This window comes from Echinops telfairi, unplaced genomic scaffold (assembly GCF_000313985.2).
Source record: "Echinops telfairi isolate 266 unplaced genomic scaffold, ASM31398v2 ScPeMD7_7421;HRSCAF=8459, whole genome shotgun sequence".
NCBI lineage: Eukaryota > Metazoa > Chordata > Mammalia > Afrosoricida > Tenrecidae > Echinops > Echinops telfairi.
Window position 1 is genome coordinate 4,657,965 of NW_022111321.1, and position 18,579 is coordinate 4,676,543.

Genomic DNA, 18,579 nt, shown 5'->3' on the forward strand with positions numbered 1-18,579 from the left:
TCCCCCCTCCTCCCCCTCTCCCATGTCCCCCCGGAACTGTCAGTCCCGTTGTTTTCTCCTCCAGATTGTTCATCCATCTACCTTGACATTTAACATATAAATATATGTACATAGACCTATATTCCCATGGTTACATATTAATATATTTACATATATACTTGTCTATATTTATGCCTCTGTAAATGTCTTTCCACGGCTATAATCTTTACAGAGGCAGAATGCCACATCACTCTCCTGTGGAGCAGCTGAGAGCTTAACTACTGCACCACCAAGTCTCCGTTAGTGACTCAGACCCATACCAAGATTTTACTTTCAGCCTTAGAAATTATAATATTATAATGATACGAAAGATATTCAGAGTCAAAAAACCCCAAAGAAAACTAAAAACAACAAAAAAAGAAAGATATTTAGAGTCAAAGGTCAAAGGACCTATGAGTTTTCACATGATGTTGCTGGTAAAATCCTCTACCACAGAGACCCTATGTTGGATTTCCAAGACTGCAAATCTTTACAGGAGCAAACAGCCTCTTCGTTCGCCTGTGAAATGGCAGGTGGGTTTGAACCTCTGACCTTGTGATTGCTAGCACACCACTCCACTGACAGTACTACCAGGACTCTTTATGATGCTGATAAAGAGCCTTACATTTATTAGGTCTTAAATGAGGGCTCTTATATATTCTATCCAAAGAAATATGCTGATATGATAACATATTTGGCTCAAAGGTCCTGGATTACATTGCCAAAATATCAGATTACTGAAATGGAATGAGAAGTTACTGCTCGAATAGGTTAAGCCCAATGGTTGAATAGTTAAAAAAAAAATCTCTAAATGAACCAAGATAAAATTATATCTCACTGGGTTTGAGTTTTATTCATAGTTAGAATGGTACAAAATTTTCCAAATACACTTTAAAATGATCAATATTAAACTAAACATGTGACCAAATTTAGTTAATAATCAAAATACCATATATACTCGAGTATAACCCGAGTTTTTCAGCACATTTTTTATGCAGTCATTGTGGTAAAATGAGGTGCCTCGGCTGATATTCGGGGTGTCTTATACTCGAGTATATGGTACTTGACTTAAGAGACACTGATGGTACTTGACTTAAGAGACACTGAAAAAAGATATCTATAGTTAGATGATAACACTTTCACTTCTCCAATGGTACTGATTTGTAAATACTTTCACGTATCATCTTTTTATAACCACTATATGTTGTATTGAGCACCTCTCCTTATATAGTGTTCAGTCAGGAACTTACTTACCTTCTCTGAGTGTTTGAACTGATGCCAGTAACTGTCATACATGCGCTTTGTAGTTCTCTCAGGATAGCAGGTCACTGTCTTAATGTAAACCTTCAGGCTTCGTTCAAGTAATTGATTAACTTCTCCATAATCGTAGTCATCATACCTAAGCAATACAATGGCAGGTTTACAATGACATAACCAGAACTCTTAATTTTTAAAGTTATACCAAGAGAAGTTCATTGCATAGTAATTAAATACTAAAAGGTCATTAAGTTCATTGAAGAAAAAAAAATCCATTGAACTCCTATTATGCGCCAGGCACACTTTTAGCACTGGAGATGTGAACACTAACAAACAAACAGATCAAACAAACAAACGACCCTCTAGCCTCCAGGCATTTAAATGCTACTGGGAAAAAGAAACAGAAACTAAAGTAAATGTCAGACAGTGACTAGTGCAAAGAAGAGGATGGAGCCGGGCCTGAGGAGAAGCTGTGGGCTTAAGCAGGGTGAGCAGGGGCTTCTGTGCGAAGCTGGCAGTTGAACCAGTTCCAGAAGGTGGAGGAGCAAGTGAGACAGGCGTCAGGAAAAGGGGGGTCATCAGCGGGCTAGCGCGGCTGGTAAGACAAAGGGATCACCGCGAAATGACCACTGGATGTCAGGGTGAGGGGTAGGCCACCGGCAGCCTCGCCAAGAGCGGTTTTGGTGGCACTACAGGAGTAAAAGCCTGGTATTACAGTAGGTTCCAGGGAGAATGGGGCAGGAGAACATGGTGGCAGTGAATGCTTTAAAACATGGTTTTTATTTGCCGAGCCCGTAAAGGAGGACACGAAGGATGATGGTAGCGTTTGGGGGAGGGGCGAGTGTGGAGCCATTCCAATCAAGCTGCTCCTGCAGGGAGAGTGGAGAGCTGCTGGAAGTCAGTTCGCTAAAAGGTGAGAGGGGGTGGAGCCTTGAGTTCAAGTGAGGAGCAGAGCAGACCATCCCTCTAACACAGCAGAAGAGGCCCTGCGGGGGTGGGGTGGGGGTGGGGGTGGTGGTGCAGGTGCAGGTAGGTGGGTGAATGCGGCATTGACAACTTGTGGAGTTTTTCTTCTATTTTTTCCCCCAGTTGATTTTTAATGTTTTAAATGTAATACCTATTGGTTTTTAGAAAGTACCTTGTGGATCTAACTACCAGAGCATTTATTATTTATTGCCTTCCATATATAATACATATTTATTGCAATTAAATTAAATTCTATTCATGCCTATTTTTCTTGGGCAGGTAAATATGTATATATTTGAAAATGTTATGATTCTATGATAAATTATCATCCAGAATAGATGTGGCCTGTAACAAGTCATTATGTATCATCAGAATGCAGTTTTTAGAGAGAATAATACATGGCTAACTAATTTATGAGGACATTTTGGGTTACTCATTTAGACTCTATAGAAAACACACTGCTCAACAATGTGAATTCGAATTCCATCCTACAAAAATTTTAGAAACACCAGAAATGATACAGTAAACAATCAACTTGAATGCACACATTAACTGTAAATTGTTCCTTTCTGCAAATTCATCTCCACAAAAGCCAGCTTTTTCAGTCCAGCTTAAAAAGTCACATTATCAAAAAAAAAAAAAGTCACATTATCCAAAAAGAGTTTTCCAGATTCCAGCTTTCAGTCTCCTTCGCGTTTACTCACTGTCCTCTTCATGCTAATTTCCTGCGTTCAAAGGCCATTAATTTATATTGATTGCTATGTGCCGTTCCAGTGTGGTTATGTGATGATAATGCATGCAAGCTTGGAGGGCAGAATCTGTTCCAGTTTTAATTATGCTCTAATTACCACCCCTTCAAAAATAAATTACAACAGCAAACAAACAACCAAACGGGCTAACATTCATGACAATGGTCTGAAAAACACAATGCATGCTTTCTGAACTGACCTCTTCATTCTAGAAGGATCCTCCAGTGCAACCTGAGTCTAGCTGCAATGCTTGATGTTGCTTTTCCTTAATAAACCCTTACTACTGGACTTACCTGTGCATCAATAATAAGATTCACATTTAACCTCCCCTCCCAAAATGCTTTTCTACAAAATGGAGTACTTTTCTCACTTTCCCCAATCCAATGCCCACAGGTAGTACCTTCTCCCCTTGAATTGCGCACTCATTAACAGGAGGTAACTAAGACTCGAGTTAGAATTATCACTTAGCAATGTGTACAATGGTGTCCAGGGTGAACATACCTGATTCCAAACATACAGTGAACATAGTTAAATAAAGCTCGGCGCAGCATGGTTGTGTCGACATCCTCGTGGGTGGCCATAGTGTTATAGGTGAGATTGTAGACCATCCGGAACTTTTCATCCAGAAGATGTCCAATGTCAGAATAAAGTCTGTTCACCAGGGAGAACCCATGGTTTTCCCAAGTGTAGTCCTAAGGGAATAGAATCCATCGAGTTGCAAAATGGGCATTCTGCACGTAAACTCTGGGCTTTTGTTAACATTAACTACTTGAGCAAGGAAGTGGGGATATTTCAAATTTACATTCTAGATTTGCTGCTTTACTACAATGCTTTACTGAGAGCCTTTTGCCTGGCCCACTGGCCCTGGGAGAGCACGATACTTCTGGGAAGCCTGCAGTCTGGCATGTGAGCGATGAACGTTGGCCACCTCCTATGGTTTGGGGGTTTCAGAAAATCCCTTATTGACTAAACTGACTTTGTGACGTAGACAGTTAGCAGATCATGTGTTCTAATGAAAACTATGCCCTTTCTACAGTCGTGTCACCATGAGACTATGCCTTCTAAGGAGCTCTGTCTTTAAGGTTCACATTTAACATGATAGCATTCATCAATGCTGGCAGATGCTCTTCCTTCGGCTGTGGGCAAAGTCTCTTAAGCCCGTTAACTACTGGTGTGTGAGCTTACTACAAACATATTAGTATTATAAATGTGACCCTATTGCTTTATTGCCTCCCTGCTCCAAACAAGTGGTATGAACATTATAAAATGACCTCTTACTAATGTAAGTAACCCAATAAAAGTTTCCTTTTGCTTTGCGGGGGGTGCGGTGAAGGGTGATGGGGTCCATTCACTTGAACATCAAAGTAGAGTAGGCCTAAAATGAAATTGTTAAGTCATACAACATTTAGTCCTGTCATTTCTCTGAATCAAACACATCTCCTACCTGAGCTCGGAATGTTGGTAAATGCTCTTCCCCTCGTCGGGCAAAGTCCTCATACCCATAGCCGGGGTCTTCAATATATCGGGAGACATCTGATGTCACAACCATGTCCTCTTCAAAATCTAAGGGCAATAACAAACAGTGTGGTGTTATGAAATTGGTACATGGTAAAGACAATGAAACAAAATCCCCCTGTTCCCACTTTTTAGCTTTCCCTTGGCATTTCTGAAAATCATGGCCAGTCAAGTAGACACATAATTTTTAAGTATCACAGCCAGCATTAACTCTTGCTTTACACCACAGCATTTGTTACTGCCAGATATACGTCTTTAATGCACAGAATACTTGGATAGATACTTTACCACTGTACATGTAAAGTGTTGGATAATGAGATAGTCAATAAATAATAGTCAATCAGTAGGTGCATATGAAATAAACAGTGTGCCCATGTGACAGGTACTTAATGGGTACCAATACTATTGTCAGCAAGTGAGAAGTACAAAGCGAAGTAGTTTAAGGTGTGGAAAACTTATAAATACTAAATTACTTAAGTTGACCTGAGGCTTTTGAATGACTTTTAGTTCTCAGGCTTATCCTTAGCTCAAGCCCACAGTCAATTTTGTTTCCTCTTGTATTTTAGTACTCTAGTCAGATAAAGAGAAGCATTTTTAAATATTGGTTTTACAATGGACTATCTCTTAATATTTTAAAATAGGTTATACTTTGCTTAATGTAGTCCATTATATCATAATCGATACGAGTGATACAAAAGCCAACATTTAGTGATAGGCAATTCTGTAAAGCAGCTTCTCTCTTGAAGAGATCATTTCCAGAGTTGGCTCAGGGGCCCTGTAAGACAGGGTAGCACTGCCCCTGCGATTGTCTAGGCTGTAACTTTTTACAGGAGTAGAAAGCCTTGTCTTTTTCCTGTGGACTCAGGCTGGTGGTTTTGAACTATTGACTTTGCAATTAGCAGCTCAAAGCATATTATTTAAAGCATATACTGAATTAGTAAATTTCTTGTTTACTTAGTATTCTTTCTATTATACAAAGATTTTAATTTTTTTATTTCATCTATTAAAGCAGGATTACTTTCTTTCTTTTTAAAATCATTTTATTGGGGGCTCATACAACTCTTATCACAATCCATATATACATCGTGTTAAGCACATTTGTACATTTGTTGCCCTCGTCATTCTCAAAACATTTGCTTTCTACTTGAGCCCTTAGTATCAGCTCATTTTTTCTCCTCCCTCCCCGGCCCTCCTCCTTCACGAACCCTTGATAAATTATACATTATTATTTTGTCATGTCTTACACTGTCCGACGTCTCCCTTCACCCACTTTTCTGTTGTCCGTCCCTTAGAGAGGGGGCTATATGTAGATCCTTGGGATCAGTTCCCCCTTTGTCCCCTACCTTCCCCTTCCCCTCCTGGTATCGCTGTTCTCACTATTGGTCCAGAGAGGTTTATTTGTCCAGAATTCCCTGTGTTTCCATCTCTGATCTGTACCAGTGCACATCCTCTGGTCTAGTTGGATTTGTAAGGTAGAATTGGGATCATGATAGTGGGGGGTTGTGGGGAGGAAGCATTAAATAACCAGAGGAAAATTATATGTTTCATCATTGCTATACAGCACCTGACTGGCTAGTCTCCTCCCCATAACCCTTCTCTAAGGAGATGTCCAGTAAAACAGGATTTCATTTATCATTTAAAACCTACACGAGTAGGTCGAATTCATTATTTCTACCTAACTTCATAAACAATTGGTAAGCTTTGGGTCACATTTTCACGTGTACTTGAATTGCTTTTACATATCTACCAGGACAACACTGAAGCCTGTTCTGCGAGGGCACCAAGAACAGCAGAATGCACAGAGAATAAAGCCAATCACCTGAAAGAGGAAATGAGTGAAAAGTATCTCCAGCCACCACAAACAGCCGTTCTTTCTTCTCCTTCTCGAAACGAGTGGTCATTTCTTCCTGAGAAGCCTCTTCATCTCCCCTTTCTTCTTGAAGTCTCTTCATCCTGTCCATTAAGGCCTCCAGCTCGCTTAGTGAACCCACAATCTGGAAGCAGAGAGCATATGGGTGCCATTATCATTCTCCTGAATGTCCCCATTTCCCAGTGGTACATGACTGTGGGCAGTGGAGTATGCCTAACTGGATTTTCCATCAACTTCAAAGAAACTCGTCTGGCGGATTCACACATTTTTGAAGGGCAGGCCTTTAGGCTTAGTTATAAATATTTACATTTTAAAAGTAACTTATGAATGTTGATGTATGTAATCTAGAATGATGGCATGTGGTATGATTGAATTATATAACAACAGGAAGCATCAAACTTTTTAACTTTCTTCTGTCCTTAAAATATGTATTTTCCAATGGTTACTCCAGCATCTTTCAGACAACAATGCACTCTTCTGAGATTGTTCTTCAAAGGCTGTAATCTTAAGAGCCTGTAACCACTACAATGCTTAATTGTTCTGATCAATGTGACTTGGAGTAATATCTAATTGCTTTAAGAGCCTCTTTAAGACAAACCACAATTTCAGGTACCAGTTAAATCTTTCATTTTAATAAAAAAATCATGCAAACTTGTTTGTACATATGAAAACGTTGCAATGGCAAGGTTTCCGTACCCGAATATATATATCTTGCCCCCACGATAAAAATGTATGCTGAAATGGTTCATATAGATATCCCTTTAAATTAGAAATGAAAACATAGTTAAAAAGGAAAAAGTTGAGAAGACACACCCGAAAGTTGCTGCTTGTAAGGGATGCATTCTCAATGTTGTTGTCGTTGGCGAGATCACAGACGCAAAAATTGTTGACTGCTATTAGCCTGAATCCATTGGAGATTTCCGGATTTCTTTCTGGATTGATGCCACTCCCAAACACAAAGCTTGCCAGGGCATGATAATGTGTCAGAAGGACCACAGCATGTACCAGTTCTGGCAGAGACCAATTATTTTCTCCAGTTTTGACAAGTTTCTGAAATGAGCAGCAAGTACGGGTACATGTGAAAATGGCTATAAAGGACATTTTAAAAGCATGGAGAGCTATCAAATTTCACATACTCATTTGTTACAGTAAAACTTAAGACCTCCTTTTAAAAAATGCTTCCTGTATTAAACATAAGGCCATGGTCTAACAGTGCTACATTCAAATAATCAAACAATGTAATTATGTATGGTTTCTTTTATGAAAGTCCTTATAAGACATAATATCAAAAAGTATTACTACAAAATAATTGAAATATTTATTACAAATATTTATTAAAGTATCATAATATGAAACCATTATTTATCTGTATCTCCCCCATCTAGGTCTATACTCTTCTGAAGGGCCCGTTTCTCTCTTTGGAATCCTTGTCTGAAGAACTTTGAGCTCTTTGGTTACTGCCACATCAGAATGGTAGTTTGGGCACCTATAAAGTTTCTCAAGGGTTTTCCTTTTTAATGCTCTTTTTAAATTGGGTAACAAGATCAAGTGTGAAGGGGCAAGAAAGGGCCCTGAGATGGATGAAGTAAGGCTGCAAACCAAAATCCTTGCAGGACATCCCTTGCTAGCCTTGAAGAATGGGCAGGTGCGCTGTTATGATTGCAGGGGGTGGTGGTGGGGGCTCATCCTCAGAGCATCTCTCCTTTTATCCATCTCCACCTTTTGCCAACCACTGAGTCCTATTTATTTTCACATGGAAGGATTCCAAATATCTGGTTTCTTTTTTTAATCTTCCATTGACTTAGTATTTTTGGAAAAACACCTCTCAGGGTAGCTGGCTTCTCTGCTTCTAGTCGGTTCCACTTATAATTTATTTTCCGCATCACACAATAAGCTCAAGTCACAAGTTGGTTTAAAGAGCCTTTAAGAATTCTCCCTCACCCTATGTACAATGGAATGAAACACTGTTGAGACCTGTCACATCCTCATAATTGTTTCTCTGGAAGGGATGCTCCAGCCACTGTGTCATTCCATCATATTCCATGCTGAAGTGCCACTGCATGGTACTGAAGTACCACTTTAATAAATTCACTTGTTCCACAGGGAAAAAAAGAATTCTCCCTCATAGTCACCACTAAATTTTTTTCTTAACCATAAATGTTTGCAGCAAAAATTGACTGGGAGGGGTAATTATAAATTCATACATAAAATTTTATATAGGATATGCATATACTGAAGTAATGTCATAAAATTCAGAAATTTTTTGAACAAAGAAAATTTAATGGCTGAAATAAGAACATGCATATGTACACACATGGTTTCTGCTCTTATTTTGGAGGACTGTCGTATACACTGCTGGAGGACCGTTAAGTAGCTGGAGAGATATGAGGATAAAATGTGAATTCCCTAATAGAGCATTCATTAGCTTATACAAAATTCTTCCCTTTTCTTCTCCCCACCTTACATAAAATTCCTATATTTCAGTTAACTCCAAACTGTCAGCCACTCATTCAGCATATTCTAAGATTGCATACTCTAGTCACTGCCATTGGTCCAATGTTATCTCTGCCAGGAAGGCTCCTCTCACCCCCAGGGACAACTTTGTAACCCCCTCCTCTTTATTTTCACCACTGCTTTTAGAGCACTCATGTGCTGTGATAGCATCTTTACCTGCCTGCCCACTGTGGCCCGCCTTTCCTCTCCCTAAGCTTCTAAGAATGCAGAGGGAGGGCCGCTCACTAAGTAATCAAGGATTTCTCCACTAAGTAATCAACATGCAAAAGTAAAGTGACTTGATTCCTTTATCTAATGGAAAGATGACTGATCTACATATAATCCAAAGGCAGCATTGGACTTCGCAGATTTCCAGGAGAGGCTCTGAGTCCGAGATTTCTAAAAGATTTCTAAAATGTATACTCCCTGCCATCGAGTCAGTGCTGACTCATAGCAACCCCCTTGTTTTCTGAGACGGTTTCTGTTTACGGAGTAGCAAGCCCAGCGGAGCTACTGGTGGTTTCAAACTGCTGGCCATGCAGATCGCAGCCCAGTGCATAACCACTACACTACGAGGGCGCCTCATATAAAATGGATGGAGATAAAGTTAAATTTACTTAAAGAACTGGGAAAATCGCTAAGAAAGAGATAGTCTAGTAAGAAGATTTAAAAACAATGCTATTTCTATTCAAGCATTTTAAATGAGGAAGGCTTCGCCGACAACACTGAAGATCACGCGTTCATTCAGGGTGACCCCGGCCTTACCAAGCACACCTGCTCCTTGGGTCCCCTTGGCTGCCATCTTGCGCACAAGCAAGATCTTAAGGCTTTTCTTCCCTCGTGGCACCGAGCACTTGGTTAGCAGCAGCCTGCCCTGTTTGCACCACTCAGGCACCTAACTTAAATCACAGCTGCTATTTATTGAACCAAGTGTCAAGCACGGTGCTAAACACACTGCGCTTACCATACCTTGTAGGTCTCTGATGGAAGGCCCCTTCAAGGTGAAGTGCTGCAGTCAGTCACAAGGCTACTTCAGATCTAAGTTCTTTCTAAAGTTCCTAATGACACAATAGCTGGCAGATCCCATCTTATTTGCAAAATTATTTCTTTAAAAGCTTGAAATTCTGTAATGCTAGAACTAGAAAGGAGTTTGGAGCTCATGTTTTCCAGCTCCTTCATTTTGCAGCAGAGGGAATGGAGACCATAGAAGCTCAATCACGGATCCTCACAAACCTGTGAGTAACAGAGGCTAGAGCCTGGGCGTGCCATGATGCAACCGTGCCTTCTTTGTTCTACTTACTGCATGAAGATGGAAATCAATTTTCCAAGTATGTGCTAACTGCCTATGACTTCAGGAGAATGATTCGTTTTAAAGTTACATTAAATCCACTGACTTTCTACAATTATCTTTTTGACACAAGTTGACGTATTTTGTTGTTTTTCACGTTCTTAGCATGCACAGGTTTCAAATGAATTCTTAAGTAAAATTCTTAAGTAATACTTACTTAGCTCAGTAAGTATCTCTCAGTTAGAATGACTGGTAAACTCTCCTTGATTTACAGAAAGACAAAAAGCACTTGGTACCTGAATGTGCTCTTTTGTGATCAGCCAGGGCCGGTGTGCTAGCAGCTTATTTATGTCATTAAGGTTTCTCAGTCTTTGTGGTACATATTCCAAACCATTCAGCCACTCGGCCATACCGCCGGTCTTTAAAAACTCATCCACGTGCATGTTTATTAAATAAGAACACTGATGCCTAGCTGCAGCCTGAAACACAGAGAACACAGCCTGTGGTAAAGCAATCATGGTGTGGCTAATGCATTCCCTGTTTCTAAACCAATCACTCAGATGGGGCTCAGTTGTTTTTGGGGGCCATATTTTTTTTTCTTTCAAAATTCCCCTTCTAAAAATTCTGCTTTAATGCTGCAAAAGATTCTTGAATACTTGAAGCTGATACATATATAAGCAAGCGCTTATCACATGAAGCTTGTTGCCCCCTCGCGCAGTAGCTGGTGGAGGTCAATCCAGAGCCACCATCTAACCCTGGTAAGGAGATACGTGTGCACTTCTCACTGTTGGAAGTGAGATCTACTGAATTTTGTTTAAAGCATAAGAAAGTCTCATGAACGTGTCTGTGTATTGTGCCAATAGAAAATTTATACCAATTAGGGCACTTCTCGTATGCCAATTAGGGCACTCCGCTGATTTAAGACAGCTTGGACTCCAGGGCTACCTGTGCCACACAGTAGCCTGTTGATGCCAACGGAGCCCACAGTCAGTGTGGACACTGACAAGGGAGTAAATCCCCCAGGGCAGTTCTGACCGCTCTTTCCTTGGGACTGCTGCTCAGAGAAACAGCATTATTTTATTCTTCCTATTGTCCCCATTTTGTCTCTGTCTGCGGTCACTCTGTTCTTATTCAGCCACCCTATCATCAAAACTAAAATTATTTATTTGTAGTCGCGCTCATCAATCAGTAAAGCAGAGTGCTACCCAGATCTCTGTTGGTTTCTAACTTCAGTGAGAATATTGAAAAATATAATGAAATTAAATTTGGTAAAAACTGATCTACTAACTACTGGCCAATTCTGCTATTACTCTAACACAGGTGTCCTCAAACTTTTTAAACAGGGACCAGTTCACTGTCCCTCAGACCCGCTGGAGGGCCAGACTATAGTTTTAAAAAAAACCAAACCTATGAACAAATTCCTATGCACACTGCACATATCTTATTTTGAAGTAAAAAAAACCAAAGGGGGCAAAAACACCCAGTGGGCTGGATAAACGTCCTTGGCGGGCCGCATGTGGCCCGCAGCCCATAGTTTGAGGATGCTCTAACATTGCCTCGTATACGAGGGGTTTCAAAAAGTTTGGGGGAAGAAGTCCATTATTCTTTAACAACTTTTCCCACCAACTCTTTGAAGTCTCCTCGCGCAGCACGGCCGTCTTTTTCTCTAGTAGTGTTGTTTCTTTCTACCCTTCTCGTCTTGACGGCTGCGTCCACCCACCACCATCAAGCCCATTCCAATTCACAGAGACCCTACAGGACAGGGGAGACCTGCCCCTCCCATCCCAATGTATAATTCTCCACGCCCCTAAGTAATATTAACTAGTTAACTTGTGTCTAACAAGTACTATAGTAAAAGTGCTGATTCATTTAAGAAATCTTCTCTTACTCATTCTCTATTGGTCCTGACTGATATCCTCTTATTTAGTCAAGCCAGAGATAGTCCTCATGTACAATGTGACCAAGTAAAATATCACAAACAGCCTGTGTTTAATTAATAATAAAAACAGGGCATCAGGAACAAAAACAAACTTGGGTGAGTATTCTTTTGGACCCTGCAAGCGTCCTTAATCCTAAGAGATTAAATATAGAAAATGTGTTTACTACAAATTAAATGAGAAACAGCCAGTCTATGAAGTGGCTTAAAGCATATGAGATGGTTCCAAAAGGCCGCAGGCTCCTTCCGCTCTTGCCTCCTTACGGGTGTCCTGAGCTCCGCACATACACTTTCAGACTGGAGAAGGATGTGGGCAGGAAACTAGGAAGAAGGACACCCACCATGATGGCGATATAGTGCCTGTGAGGGAGAGGAAGGGGCCCATCCATGCGCAGCATGTAAAACTGGCTCCTCAAGAAAGACTCCAGGTACTGGGTGTGCAGACTCATGACCTGTGTGATGTTGTCCAGGCGGCCGGACGTTGAGTATTCTTCCACAAGAAAGTTGGTGCGTTCATCTACTGTGTTTGCTTGGACAACCTTATAACCAGGAAACACAAAACAAAACGCTGACTGAGTAGTAAACACATCTTTGGTTTACATAAATTATGCCACTGCTGAAGCAAATGAATGTTCTTTTGATATTAACAGACAGCGAAATTATGCAGTTGCTCATACTAGAAACAGCGACGAAAAAGAAAACACCCTTCATTTTTGGCTCTGATACCACAATTTATTAAACAACAAATGTCAAATTATCAAACATTCTACACACCATCTTTGAAACCGGAGGAGAGAAGCTCCATCTGTTTTACCAGGCACACAGGCAGATTTTCAGGGCCCACTTGCCTGCCCATTGTCACGCTCATCCAGGGAGAGGCAACAGCCATGGCATTTGGACTACATGTGATTTTTATCTCAACAGCCTATGCAGATAATTAATTAGTCACATTATCTTTAGACAGATATTCTCAGTATGATCCTTTGGCCGTGCCTGTCGTTCAACATTATGTCACAAAAGGAAGAGAAGAAGAAAGCAAGCTTTCTTAAGTCTTTCTGGGAACAAAGAAAAAGTAATTGGTAGAAAAGTGTTAATTGAAAAATTAGGAAGGATGCTAGAATATGATCATTCCTATTTTGAGCTTATTATACAAATGATAAGAAACAAGGTACGTTATTAAAATGGACAACCTCCATCCTAGGAAATCAAAGGCATTTTTTCAAAATGTGATTATTTATATATATCATTGTGCACAGTGACAGTTTGTGGGAATCACACCAAAAATTGGCTCCGAAGGTGTTAAGAGCTTATTAGCACCTTGTACAAAGACCCAATTCTGTGGGAATTAATGGACATGAGAGGTATTATTTCCATATTTTACTCCACTCATTAGAAAGCTGAGTGTACATTTGCTCATTCCTGCCCCTTTGTCTATTACAGGGCCCAAGATGAAGTGTTAGAGTATAATAGGGTCCAGATGAAGCACTTCTAGTTAGGGAGAAACTATTTGTTTTTGTTTCCCTCTTCTTGTTGAGCTTTCTTTTGTTGTACTATACGCCTAAAATACATTAACAGAGTCGTAGGATCCCATAAATTCTGAAACCAGTGGTGGCATCTACAAACCAGATGATCTTCAAATCTAAACTGTGACAATAACTGTACTTGAGTCACCCCACTACGAGCAGCACCTGGTTATGTGAGAGACACAGGCCTAAGCACAGCCCTTTCTCCAATGTGTGGCCACCACTGGGATGAGCAGCTGTCACTGAGCTCCTGAAGCAGTATGCCTGCTGTCCTGGATGTTCATTCACACGGCCAGGCCACTAAAAGAGTGACATGAAGATGAAGCAAGTGCTGACTCTGGCAGTGAGCTGGCATGCATGGTCCTAATGATACTACTCTCCTCTTTTATGTCTGGCACAGAGTAGGTATTCTATTAATATGCATTAACTAATCGGAGAGAAAAATGATAGCTTTGCAGTGACTTGTGTATGAGCACACATGGTAATTCTATTTGAGATGAGCTAAGAGCTAGCTCCTTGAAGCAATGGCTCTTTATGTAGCACACACAGGTCTGAGAGGTATCTAGGGATCTAGAAAGTGGTTGTACACTGCTGTGATCTTTCATAGAGATATATTCATGAAAAATAGCCACAGTCCTTCTGTCAATTACAATCTCTTGTGGGTAATCTTATAGCCCCTTTCCTTGCATTTACCACCTTGATTCCAACTCTACAAAAGGTTGCCAAATTTTATTGGAGATCCTGTGGAAAGAGACATCATTGGTAATGGTAATGTAATGCCATTCTACTCAATAGACTTGTTTGAGAAACTTTATTTATTTAAAAAATACCTTTAACATTTATGTAACTGCTAATCACCATGTAATTAGTGACTGTGGCAGTTACATAACTGCTGTCAACTTGAGGAAGGGGTGGAGTCTAGCCTGTCAATCAGGTCGCAGCTTGATGAAGTTTGACAGAGATAAATAGCTCATTGGAGGCCAGACACACACGCTCTCCATGCGAGACATCCCTGTTGACAAGCTACATGGAGCTACTACACTGATGGAGCCCTGGAGCTGGAAGAGCCATGTGTAGACCCACGCTAGTGCTGAGATGCTTCCACCACCACTGGATCCACAAAACTTTCCACCCGATGGCCTTGATCTTCCTGCATTTGGCGTATTGCATGTGTTCATTGGTCTGAAGAGGAATTAATTGACTGGTGTGTTTTCCTGGGTAGACTAGAGAAACACATTCCTGGATACTAATGTGTGTATAAGAAAGAGCTTTATATAAAAGAGCAAGTGTATACTGAGAAACATCCCAGATCAAGTCCATAAGTCCAATATTAGCCCATGTGTCCAATACTAGTCCATTAATTCCTCTCGAAACTCATGCAGCCATGCAATGATGCTGAATGCAGAAAGATCACTGGCCAGTGGGTGGAGAGTCTTGTAGATCCAGTGACAGTGGAAGAACCTCAGCGCTGGTGTGGGTGTCCATGTGGGTCCTCCAGCTCCAGGGCTCTGGCTTCATCAGTGTGTCTCCATGTGGTTTGTCAATAGGAACATCAAGTAGAGAGTGTGCATGTGTCCCGCCTCCAGCAAGCTATTAGTCTCCTTAGTACCTCCAAATGAGGTCATCAAGCTGGACCTGATTGACAGGCTAACCTCCATCCCTTCACTCTCAATCGTCCCAAATTGACAAAAGATTAAGTAACTACCACAACTGGTATAGGGCACATGGGATACTATAGAACATATAGGTTAATATCGAGCTTACGGACTTGATCTGGACTGGGCTGGGATGTTTTCTTAATATGCAATTACTCTTTTATATAAAGCTCTTTCTTGTCCACATATGAGTGTCTATGAATTTGTTTCTCTAATCTCCCTGGATGAACACAGTGGCCAATGAAAAACTTAAAACATTCAGATTAACATTAATTTTTAAAACTCTTAGCTTTACTCAGCAGAGTTGTATTTGAAATCAACAGATGGCTTAATTTCTATTATTCTAACCATATTATATAACCTAACTTCAAGAAAATAAGTCAGATAACACACTCAAATGTTTACATTAAGCTGAAAAGAAAATCTCTGTGGTTTTGACATATAAACAAGAAACTCAAGAGCAAAGCTTTTTTTTTCCCTTCTGAATTAAAAATGGAGATATTTTTGGTACAAAGTTATTATTTATCATGCTTCATGCTTTTTAAGACATAAACTTACATCCTTCTCTGGAATAAAGGCACTTGGTCCTCGTGTCAAGGGCTGAGATACTCTGATTCTTTTGTCCTGTTTGTAAAAGAAAGGTTTTATGCATTAATGATGATTATAAGAAAAGGTAAAATTGTTCACATTTATTAATAATATGCGATAATAAGTACAGTTATATACAACCAGAGTGAGTGGATGTTGGGTCTCAGAAAGAAGAAACACAAAGTATCATCACATGGATGAGATAATGGGTCGAAGCCCTATCATCTAGTGCTAGAATCATAGGTTCCACAAAAATAGAAATACCTATTCCACTTGATCCTGTCTCCTGGCCACAGCTAACTAGAGCAAGCTCCAACCAGTACGGAGACCAACTGGTCGGCATTCCCATGGGTGAGAGGCTTGGTGCAAAAGTTCTGCCTAAACAAGAGTTGAATGTAATTAGCTGGGCCACTAAGATGCTGTGTACTAGAATTACACAACAATAATGCAATCTAACAGAGAGAATAGGAGCAAAATATCACTCTGATAACATGGAGAGATGGAGAGAAGTGTGATGTATGAGGGTTGTCATCCATAGATACTTGCTTCAAAGGAGACAATCACTAGTTTCTGTGGATTCCCTAGAGAAATCAAAGCCTAACCAGTCTTAAGCTCTCTAAGTCAGCCTTCCTTTCTCCTGGCAGAACACTTCAAATGCGCTAGGCATGTGGGTACACAAATGAAGATTAGATTAGAAAATGAGTATGATATAGCATAGCTGACTCATACACAAAGTGGCATGGAAGACATTTTAGCAGTTGTCATGTACCTAATCATTTTCTTAACGGTGAATAGTCAAGTTACGTAAAAAAATTCCTTATTATAAACATCTTTGATTAAACAATTTTGTTGCATTTAGCACTGTTTCTCTAGGAAATCCCCAGAAAGTGGGTTTTTATAGCATACTGTCGATATGCTAACAAAAATGTTTACTGATTTTATTTTCATCTAAGAAAACACCCATTTAACCCACCCACTTCAAAAGTAAAAAAGAGCATCTCAGAATTTGTTAAGAAACTTTTACTGTGGATGTGTTGCACACACAAAATGTTCTTAATCCGAGGTGTGGGTGAGGTCTGTTTTTGAAAACCTAATTCTGCGGGTGATGTAGGCCCCTGGTTTAGAGCCGAAAACCTAACTGGAAAAAGGTATTGTAATAATCCAGGAGAGATATGATATGACCTGATCCAAGAGAGTTTTTTATACATTGACAAGAAGGGAAAACTAACATGATTTTCCCATCATGCATTCTTTCTCATTTATTCATTTAAAATGGCATTGCTACTGAAAAGGTCAGCCTAGTTCCTGCTGCAAGGTGCTCAGGTGACTGAGTGGATGATACGCTGGGCTGCTAACCACAAGGTCAGCAGTTCGAACCCACTAGCTGGTCTTCAGGAGAAAAAGGCTTTCTGCTCTGGTCAAGGTTGCCAGCCTCAGACGCCCAGAGGGTAGTTCTAATGGACTTGCTGCAGTGAGTTTGAGTCCCTGCTGCTGTATCGGGAACATCTTTTTCTGTTAAGGATGTCGCTCTTGCCTGAGTTGGCTACTGTTCAGATGGATATTAAGTTGAAAAAGAAAAAACTTTAATTGACTAAGGGAGCTCATTTTACTTTGAAAGTTTTTTGTTCTTCCACCAACTTTCTACGTCTGTGTTTCTAAAGTCCGTAAGTCAAATGCCAAAGGGGCAGGGGATTCATTCTTTGTAGGTGATTCATTCGAAAGCCATTAGAGTTCTGCACAGCAGGAAGACTCTCAACGAGATGAACTGACACTGTGGCGGGCCAACCGTGAGAAGGGCATGGACCGGGCTGTCTTTTCAGCTGTGGCACATAGGGTCGCTGTGAGTCAGAACCAACTCAATGGCACCCAGCATCAAAGAACGACAAGCTGAAGTTCTGATCAAATTAAATCTGAATAATTTCAGATTTAGCTTTTGCTTCAAGCCCACTTCCTGCGTGTCCAATTTACCTTCCTATGAGGCCAACTGGACCTGCACTGCTTGAGGTGGAAGCCATCAATCGAAAGTAAATCAATGCTACACATTTTACCTCTCAGTCCCACTGCTCACTTTCCAAACGTCAGCATCCAGTCACGCGTGACTTCACTACTCTCCTAGACAGCACGGGCACCTTCCCTCAGCCATGGCAGGTGATTCTATGTGACAGTGCTGCTTTAGGCTCTCCAACGGATTCTTTTTAGTATTCAAATCTTATCTCTAGGCAGCGTTGATGCAGTTTTAAAATGTCAAGAACTGCTCTATTGTGCTACTGGTTTGGTGGTCACACCTACTTAATTCCAGGACCCAAGTAACTAGTGTTGGTTGTAGAAATGTCCTAATCCAAGTTAAAAGTGAATGCAGAGAGGGGTGAGTCAGGAAGAGAAAACAAAGCAAAAAAATACCAGTCAGTTCCAAGGATCCTTGTCCTAATTCTGCTCACTTTCCACTTACCAGTTAAGTACCTAATGCTTTTGATGTAAACATACTCATCAGAACCAGTGGGAAGTTTTCCAGGGGGAAGTCTACCCACCCCTTCTGAAGAGTGCACAGTCTCTTCTAAACTCTGAGAACCGCCCCAATCCACTTTCCCTTCCGACCCCTTATCCATTTTTCCTAGATGTTCCCTCACGTCTGTCTCATAAACATACATTCTCAAGTCAAAGTTCTCCCCCATGGCTTTCATCTCTTTTATGGTAATAAAGTTCCACTAAACTGTGATATCA

General features: G+C 40.6%; 1 protein-coding gene across 1 annotated transcript in view; it reads right to left on the minus strand.

The window, feature by feature from the left end:
* Positions 1 to 18,579, minus strand: part of SESN3 (sestrin 3) — a 67,035-nt gene that overhangs the window by 11,567 nt on the left and 36,889 nt on the right. The window contains exons 2-9 of the mRNA XM_004709016.2: positions 15,829 to 15,894; positions 12,434 to 12,631; positions 10,453 to 10,635; positions 7,189 to 7,425; positions 6,325 to 6,499; positions 4,435 to 4,553; positions 3,492 to 3,682; positions 1,273 to 1,417 (exon numbers count right to left, since the gene is read on the minus strand). Of these exons, the coding sequence (XP_004709073.1) occupies positions 1,273 to 1,417; positions 3,492 to 3,682; positions 4,435 to 4,553; positions 6,325 to 6,499; positions 7,189 to 7,425; positions 10,453 to 10,635; positions 12,434 to 12,631; positions 15,829 to 15,894 (1,314 nt within the window). The remainder of the gene's footprint in view (positions 1 to 1,272; positions 1,418 to 3,491; positions 3,683 to 4,434; positions 4,554 to 6,324; positions 6,500 to 7,188; positions 7,426 to 10,452; positions 10,636 to 12,433; positions 12,632 to 15,828; positions 15,895 to 18,579) is intronic.